Here is a 9,913-nt window from a genome sequence, read left to right on the forward strand (position 1 = left end):
AAGTCTCATACCAGTTCCGACCACGAAGCCTTGTCGTGTCACACTAATAAAGTGACCACTCTAGACATGCCTGATGCACCAGAACATAATGGGCTAACTGCTGCCCTTTCTGCCTTGTCCACAGTTGCCATCTGTCTCGTCCCACGTGTCTATATTACTCTGTCCAAGCAAATACCTTTGTCAGACCCCATCCACCTCTGACTCAGTGTACCAGTGCTCGCGAATAATTCATCATAGCGCCCACTATGCGTCAGAAGCCACACCCTACACATCGTGTTGTCCGCTACTAGTTACCCCTCGCCGCCACATCTCTCTCCCCACTCAATATGTGTGTCTCGTTCCTGTTCGTCCCTTATCTCATGATACACCCTCAACTTACTACACGTATCTCTATGCACTTGTCTCACCTGATCTGTATCCTCACCACGACCTCCTCCCTAGAGTACCCCTACGCCCTATTTAATCTGACTGACCGACAATTACTACAACCCGCCCCTTTGATCTCGCGCCATACCTCCATATACACCGCTACGTATAGCCCACCCTCTCTAAGACACCCACCCATTTGCCGATGAATGTCCCTCTGAGTGTGTGTCTGCTAGTCACCACTCATCCTGTCTCGCTGACCACGCAGCCTTGCCCTAGACTCTCGCCTCCTCACACACCTGCATCGAGAGCCAATCCGCCCGAAAAGACCCATCTCATCGCTTTATCTTTTTCCTGTACCTATAAAAGTAACCGGACATCCCGTGTTCTAGAGTGTACAGACAGACCGCATAGACCACCACTACACCCATTAACAGAGACAGTCAATCCCCAGTCTCACACGCATCGAAGTCATGCAGTCACCTCACCTCGACTCTAAGTGTATCCCAAATCTCTATGACACTGGCGACTCGGACAGATCTGTGTGTCGTATTCCTGTCACGCCGTGTCCTGAAGACTACCTTGATGTCCACCGCAGCTCGTGTTGTCATGTCAATCCTCATTCTCGCGGCTTGTGTTTGTACTTGTTTGCCTGAGACGCCGTGTTCCGCTCCCTCGCACTACCACAAGCTGTGTTGACCTGAGTGCCACAACGCTGTCCCTATTTCTCTATTCTCAATCGCTATAATTAGATAGTCCGTTACCTCTTGGTGAGAATGTCTCGCATACTGCCATGATCCTACTCACAACCCATAGAGGAAGACGCACTGTTGCATCGTCCAGTGTGTATTGCACCAGTTACCGCTCTCCGTTCAAGTCTTTACAACGACGACGTCTACTCTATTGTGTGACTCGCATACTATGTGAAAGCTTTAATGCTGACACCCCATCCGCAGTCGTCCTGATAAGACCACTAGTCTGTGAGTGACTGTGAATCTTATTGACTTTCTCTACTGATCGTCCACACTACTGCGCTTGAGCCTATCATGCTACTTGGCCTCACTCGATACACGTCTAAAAAATCCTTGCCCACCTATAACTGCCCCAATCAGCCCCCCATTATTCATGTACACACAGACTAGCTTTGTCACACATATCTGAAACACTCGTGTGCATAGTGCATAATGCTCTATTCGACGATTCACTCGACTAGAGCTTCTCGCTAGACAATGACTAAGAACTCTGTCAGTGCCTCTACATATATTCACAAACACGAATATATCTCATCCAGACACCACCGCCGCCGAGCATATGATACCACACACGAAACGACCTACAATCCTGATAACGCGGAAATACCCAGATCACTGTAGTCGACCCCTTTGACGATCACCCCTCTCCACTGTGTGTTACGACACAATGAACAAAGTAGACTCAGCTCCAAAAGTCAGTCACCCTCGAACGCGCACCATCTGACAGACGTGTTTTTGTCTCCACATCACCGTCGTTTGGTCCCAGAGAGACGATATTCGTGCTGCCGAGAGAACTCAGCTGCATGTCTACATTGTCACCCAAGTACAAAGTATGGATACTGCGTATCTGTGCCACTAACTGACTGGTACCACAACAACGCGCTCCGAAGTGCTAGAATGCAGAATACCTATACTTAACCAGGTACCTACCTCTGCCATACATATCCTCTCTCACGCCACCCCCAACACTGTCCACCTTGATGTATCTAGAACCGCCACGCCGCCAGTCTGTGCTTGCCATACCAATGCCATTACATACCCTAGATGTCCAAATAAACCGAGATGCTATCTATGGACAAAACCCTCGTGTAGCCTCTAGACATCACCTGATACCCCACATCCACAAATCTGTTACTGTAAATAAACACTTATCCCATTTATCTAATATATAGCTCAAGTCACCTTCCATTACTGTATATAAATGTTCCTATTGCATGTAGTTGCATCTATCCTTCTGTCTTGGTCTTCAATTTGTAGAAGTATTTCATAGTATCGTGACCACGAAGTATCCAGTACTGCACATCTATCGCTACGCAACCTTCGACCTATAGTGAAAAAGTCACTCTCTGCCACAACATCCAAGACACTATTATACGATAATGTATAGACAAAAAATGTGTGTGATAGTATATCATAATCAGAGTCAGTGTCTCAGATTCTATCGCCTGTCCGCCAAATATACAGAAACCAAAATGGCCGATGAGGATGCTCAGAATTGTGAGGAAGAAGAAAACAAACAACAACTCTGTAAGTGATGAGGACGTGTTGTGTTTGTAGGTGTAGACAAAATATATCTGCGTACATTATGAACACACTATTGTCACACTCTGAAATACTAAGTATTACATATCTCTCCTAGTCCTCACCGGCCCAGATCTTATACTACACCCCCCCCCCCCCCCCCCCCCACCCCCCCACCACCCACCCCCCCCCTCCCCTCTCAACTACCTCTCTAACTTACATACTGTAATATATACTCATTATACTTGTATACCAGTCGCACTCTAACTTACACCTCTATACTTTAGAAGTAGAGTCCGGATAACTACTTTATATAATATCATAGAATCGAGATCAATTACTGTCCTCTCTCTACACTTCTCTCTAAGAGCTAACTATACTGTGACTTTACACAAGACAACTCATGTACCTCAAACACCACTGACAAACACAGCATCCACATATCACTATACTATAACATCACTCTATACACGGACAGAATAAGCAGATTATGAGACAGTCTCTATGCTATCTCTATACTAACTAATATATATACTGTACGTAATTACATTTACTGTGTGTGAATCACGTAAGAAATCGATAGCTCGTGTGATGAAGAGCTCTACAACTGAGTGTCACGACCGATCACTTACGTAAATAACTGTTAGGATTATCTAGTTTATATAGTATTAGAATTTGTATATTAGAGGTAATATAAAATATATGATTACTATATATATATTGTGATATCATTAAGTATCCTGTATTCTGTATAGTTAGATTGCTGTAGTGATATGGTATGATATATATATTAATGTGTGTTATATTGTAAATAGATTTTTTATATATTATGTATTATTAATGTTATATATCTGATAATATAGTAATATTATATCTATTAGTCTATGATTGAAGTGTGTGATATATATATAGATTGTGAAGGGATATGGTGTATATATAATATATTAGTGTGGTTATTGTAGTAATGTTGTGTGTGTAGGTGATGTGTGTGTGATATTGTGTATGTGTGTGCTGTGCTAAGATACGATAGTATATGATAATTCATTTATAGTATTATATCTTAATAAAATCTTAGTATTATATCATATCAAATCTTATAAGTGTATAAATATATATAATCTAATTATATATATTGTAGAGCTCCAATATGCAGTGAATATGTGATTATCTATGAGTTATCGTTTTATTAGTAGATACCACGATTGACATAACGCTACTACGACACACACTCAGTCCTACACTACGTACTGTACTATTAACCAGAACAGTCATTGAGGTAGGCCACTTGTGGTGTTCTCTAGTCTTCAGAGTAATAATTGATAATTCAATACTTCAGATTAATCTAAGATAGATATATTCTTGATGTATATATGTCATCTATATGTGTATATAATTTGTAGAGAATTCTTAAGTTTTTTCATGACTCTACGTATACACCCTAATAAATGCTCATGTTATTGCAACAGTGTAGTAAGCACGGTAGTAATGTATGATGTGATGACGGATCTGTTAGTCGCTCTTTCGCTCCGTCGAGTTAGAGATTATCTTCCATACCTTCATAGAAAGTTCAATTCTGTGTACATGCTCTCATGATTCTAATAAACTGCTTACTATGTTCCTCAAGTATTCAGCTAGTAACGTAGTGTGAAGTATGTGGATTGGATCGGGTAGTCAGTGATATGATTACTCAGTGCAATATATTGTTGGCGTGTCCTATATACATTTTAGAGTGAATCTGTCTCTAGTTGCTGATATCTATTATCTTTGTGTATGAATTGACATACGATATATGGTCTGTCACTCGATTGGGTACAAATACACCCGGCTTCCTTATGGATGCTGTATAGTCTAATTGATGTAAGTTTGTTGAGAAGGTTTACATTGTGATTTGATTATAATATTGTTTGTTGACAGTAAGGCTGTAGTGGTATCTGTCGTGTATCTGTTACAGATAATTGATATATTCGTGTATGTGTAGCTGTTCTTGTATCATGTATCGTCTCTCAAGTTGAGCTACTGCGTTGTATATACATGTTCAGTTCGAGTAAGAGTAAACTCTGAGTTAATGTCAGTCACTGCCGCTAGATCGAGAAGGAACGAGTGCTATTAGACTCGGCATTCAGTGATTACCGTTTGTGCGTTTTGCTCTGCTTCCGGCTAAACGTGAAGGCGCAATCTCAGAGCACCACGAGGGTGCGTGTCCACAGCAGGTGGTTGGGGTCGCCGACCGACGGTGAGGGAAGTGAAGGCCACTCGTGAAGCGCAAGTATAGACGTATGGAGCGACCTGCGACGTCCAGGCGGCGACGGGATCGACCCTGACGTGCGGTGAGCTCGACCTCGACTCCTGAGGCAGCCGAGGCTCTTGGGCCGGCTTTTCGTGTGGCATTTGCTGATTCACTTGCATGATAGTGTAGAAGCAGCTCTCTCTCTGTTGACCAGTCTGTCCGTCTGTAAATGTAAGCACACTCACCCACACACTCATTAGGGACAGAGCAGCATGGAAAAAGAAGTCAAGATCACCCATTAGTGATGTCACATGTGACCTTATGGGAGATTCCCCCTCCTCCCCTCCGGTGTAATAGTCATGATTTTTTTTTTTCAAATATGAAATAAACAGGTTTTTGCAACTTATGAAGGAAAACGCATTTTCTTTCATTTTCAGATACAAATGATATGATTTTGTGTAGCAATGACTTATTGAAAGTAGTTAGAAATACTGATAAATACTTACCTTAGAAACACTTTCACAGTATGGCCAAAATTGAAAAGATAAAAGTACATATGAAGTAAATTTAGAGAAAAGTTGAAATGGGAGATATCGGCCAATCTTGAATTTTCACTTTCGCAAAGACTAAAATTTATTTTACCTTCAACAAAGTCTCAGTAACTTGGAAACTGAATATTTTTACTTCTTAGGATCGCATTGCAAAGTAAATGAGAAACATTGAATATATATATATATATATATATATATATATATATATATATATATATATATATATTGTGCATCAAATCAACGTAGAGCTATGTGGAAAAATAAGATAGTGGTAAAACTCTCTCACAAGCACCAAAACTTCTTTACTTTCTGTATGCTTTGACCCCGTATGGCACGCCCCCACAGTTGTCCTTTTTGTTTCCAGAAACCTCATGCGTGCGTGAGTGTGTGTGTGTCTGAGTGCGTGCGTGAGTGCGTGCGTGAGTGTGTGTGTGTGTCTGAGTGCGTGTGTGTGTGTATATATATGTATGTGTGAGTTATATATGTGAAAGACAGATGGATACATTAATATAAACGAGCGTAAACTTATTTTCCAGGTTCAACGGTTTCAACAGCTGATCCCATCACATCCACAGCCGCAGTAACAAGCACCCCCATAACCACGACAATAGGTGCCACAGAAACAAGCACCTCCATAACCACGACAATAGGTGCCACAGAAACAAGCACCCCCATAACCACGACAATAGGTGCCACAGAAACAAGCACCCCCATAACCACGACAGTGGGTGCCACAGACACAAGCACCCCCATAACCACGACAATAGGTGCCACAGAAACAAGCACCCCCATAACCACGACAATAGGTGCCACAGAAACAAGAACCCCCATAACCACGACAATAGGTGCCACAGAAACAAGAACCCCCAAAACCACGACAATAGGTGCCACAGAAACAAGCACCCCCATAACCACGACAATAGGTGCCACAGAAACAAGCACCCCCATAACCACGACAATAGGTGCCACAGAAACAAGCACCCCCATAACCACGACAATAGGTGTCACAGAAACAAGCACCCCCATAACCACGACAATAGGTGCCACAGAAACAAGCACCCCCATAACCACGACAGTGGGTGCCACAGACACAAGCACCCCCATAACCACGACAATAGGTGCCACAGAAACAAGCACCTCCATAACCACGACAGTAGGGGCCACAGCAACAGATACAACTGGAACCACAGCAACAGATACAACTGGAACCACAGCAATAGATACAACTGGAACCACAGCAACAGATACAACTGGAACCACAGCAACAGATACAACTGGAACCACAGCAACAGATACAACTGGAACCACAGCAACAGAGACAACTGGAACCACAGCAACAGATACAACTGGAACCACAGCAACAGATACAACTGGAACCACAGCAACAGATATAACTGGAACCACAGCAATAGATACAACTGGAACCACAGCAACAGATACAACTGGAACCACAGAAATGGATACAACTGGAACCACAGAAATGGATACAACTGGAACCACAGAAATGGATACAACTGGAACCACAGCAACAGATACAACTGGAACCACAGAAATAGATACAACTGGAACCACAGCAACAGATACAACTGGAACCGCAGCAACAGCTACCACAGCAACAGATACAACTGGAACCACAGAAATGGATACAACTGGAACCGCAGCAACAGATACAACTGGAACCGCAGCAACAGCTACCACAGCAACAGATACAACTGGAACCTCGACAGCAGGTACCACAGCAACTTTCATTGAAAGTTTATGTGCACGTGTGTGTGTGAGTGTGTGCGTATGTATATGTATTTCCGATCAAGAACTTTACTTTGTTAACCATGATTTATGATTTTCTATCCGTTTATGAATTCTTGTTAAATCGGAAATGGAATACATTGCACACACGATCAAGCACACCTGGAATGGCATAAAGTGTTAAGCCACACAGTTTCCCATTATTACTCTTAGTGTCATAAGCATTTGTAACATATGTAGATATGCATGTATATATGAATATATATATGTGCGTATGTATATATAAAAAGGCCACCTTGTTCCTTTGGGTTCTAGAGTTTTCAAAGATAGTTGTGTTCGGATGATACCGTTTCCAGAATTTGTTTTTTCAGGCACTGAAAGCAAAAAGTTAACCACATCCAGGTATACCATATGTGTGTATATTTATGCACATACATACACACACACACACATTAGACACATGTGCAATCTCGGGCCTGTCGCTGCGTGAGCTTCGACCACGGACGAGCAAGAGGACGACCTCGCTCCCTCCCTATGGCTGTCCGTGCCGTCGCGACCCTCGAAGTAAGAAGAGCTTCGGAGCAGCCACAGCCGACTGCCAACCCGCCAGGCTGAGTTGCCCCACCGGCTGTCAGGGTGAGTTCAGGGAAAATAGCTTGATAAAGTGGATTATATATTGCATGTGACATATCTGTTAGCCCTTGAATCCTCCTTCATATAAGGTAGACAATATATACACTCAATTTTGTATATACTGTAATCTCTTGAATTATTGGTGCCCACTTTATTCAACTGCTAGATTTTGTTCTTCAATATGTGTGAAGTGCTGGGGAAATCTCTGCAGTAAGAATTTACACTAATACAGTAATCCAGTATTGAGTCTGCAGTTTCAAGTTCTAGGATAACGTACTGCCCCGAAAAGAAAAGAACATATAGAAAATTAACGTATCAACTGCATATTTTCTGGTTTCTTTATGTGTTCATTATTGAAATAGGTCATAAAACTTTGTATATTCATATTTATATACATTTCCATGTTTCGAGCCACAGCCATCAACCTCTGCAGTGCCCTCACCAACCCTTTTGTCCCGCTCGACATCCCAGTCTTCCTCAGAAACATCCTCAGTGCCTTTTCCAATGACAAAAAGTACCATAACACAAGACCCGAAAACTCCACAAACTTCAAACATCTTAAACGCATGAGACCCAGTCATGGCCAGATGTCGTCTTCAAAACTTCATCAAAGGAAAAAGCAGCAGAACAGGCTGGATGAAGAACATGCAATCTGCCAGGAATGTTGAATGAATTCAAAGGACAGCAATCACGATTTATGGAAGTGCGCGAGGAGTGCACGAAGAACCAGAATAGGATGGAAGAATTACAAAGGAGGATGCGAGAGAGGGAAGAGCAGTAGCACAGAGAGAGATATCAGTGGTAAGAAGACCTTCACCGGGAGAGGAGAGACCAACAGGAGCTAGTAGTCAAGCTGCTAGGTACTCATCACACTGAAATAACCAGAGGACAGCGGCGAGTGGTTGATGTCAGTAGAGTTTTTTTTTTTTTTTTTTTTCATTTCAGAGCCTACAACATTGAACTTTAGTTGGACTGGAATTTTGTATAAAACTTCTTTTCCTTTTGATGGTGCTAAACTTAGGTTTAAAGTTATCTTCAAATTGTAGATGAATATTAAAACAAAGATAGATAAAAGCTTTGTATATAAAAAGGAAAACAAATACATATTTATTCTTGTACAGCTTAATGGTAATGTTTTCATAGTTTTAAGAAAAGTTAATGGTGCCAATTTGCAAATCTTAATTTATTTTAATTCTTTCAATAGACTTTTCCATATAACTAATTTTTTTTTATCCATGTTGCAGAGATATAAATCTATATCTTGAGGAGGTTATAGAGTATATTTTCGCACATAACAAACTTCCTTACGAGAACAGTATTGTAACTGGTAAACAAATGTGTAAAACATTGACAGTTATTTACTACCAGGACACTGTGTTTAAAGGAAAACAAAATATCAAAATACTTAATATACATTTACAAACAGAATTCTACAGTCACATAGAACAAGGGCTACTCTACATGTAATACAGTATGTACGTAGAAATACACGTCAACACACACAACTGCACAATTAAGCTCATTATATGAGCTAACTCACCCTTTTCGCCGGAAAACTGTTTCGACGGTATATGTACCGCCAGAACTTCCATGCCATATTATGCAGTTATGGCTTGCTATAAGTTTGTTGCATTGGTATAGCGACATAAACAATGTTACATTATATTTTTGACTACCTATCTTATGATCTCATTTTCATTTGATATCGAGATATTTAACAAAATGTTATGCAACAAATGCCGTAAAACTACTCCCCTAGTCTCGGCCCTCAGTCCTCGCTTCCGTTTACTTGTCTGTCAGTCAAATCCACACGTGATAATCGGCTACAAAGGTTGCGATATTCGCATGCAATATGCATGCGTGTGCATGTCCGCTTGTATGCGTGCATTCGTGTTTTGTGTCTGTATCTGATCATGTTTGTTTTAAGCCATGAAAACCATGTGCAAAATCAGTTTAGGATGAGGAAATTTGTACCTAATATGACAACACAGTATACCTACTATAACAGCAACACACTAAACACACACGAGCACACGAACTCAAGTCCCGGTCAGGGAGGCAAGATTTGTATTTCTATATTAAAATGCGTTACTGCATTCTACCATCTTTCTCACATA

The 9,913-nt window shown here is 41.4% G+C and overlaps 1 protein-coding gene across 1 annotated transcript; it reads left to right on the forward strand.

Moving 5' to 3' along the window:
• Positions 1-392: 392 nt before the first annotated feature.
• LOC147467228 (uncharacterized) lies at positions 393-7,403 on the forward strand. Its single transcript, XM_086532503.1, has 7 exons — positions 393-532; positions 821-1,006; positions 1,323-1,346; positions 1,846-1,948; positions 4,725-4,832; positions 4,912-4,966; positions 5,954-7,403. The coding sequence occupies exons 1-7, from the start codon at positions 393-395 to the stop codon at positions 7,255-7,257; spliced, it is 1,920 nt and encodes a 639-aa protein (XP_086388629.1). The 3' UTR covers positions 7,258-7,403.
• The last annotated feature ends 2,510 nt before the right edge of the window (positions 7,404-9,913 follow it).

This window comes from Penaeus japonicus, unplaced genomic scaffold (assembly GCF_977035675.1).
Source record: "Penaeus japonicus unplaced genomic scaffold, GWHDUDI00000001_assembly GWHDUDI00000037, whole genome shotgun sequence".
In the NCBI taxonomy this organism is placed as follows: domain Eukaryota; kingdom Metazoa; phylum Arthropoda; class Malacostraca; order Decapoda; family Penaeidae; genus Penaeus; species Penaeus japonicus.

Bases quoted from the DNA above. Each gene is read 5' to 3' on its own strand.
- LOC147467228 (XM_086532503.1), top strand. From the start codon at position 393: ATGCACTTGTCTCACCTGATCTGTATCCTCACCACGACCTCCTCCCTA. The intron at 533-820 runs GTATAGCCCACC...GTCAATCCCCAG, and splicing joins ACCTCCATATACACCGCTAC to TCTCACACGCATCGAAGTCA. The intron at 1,007-1,322 runs GTACTTGTTTGC...CCCCATCCGCAG, and splicing joins CATTCTCGCGGCTTGTGTTT to TCGTCCTGATAAGACCACTA.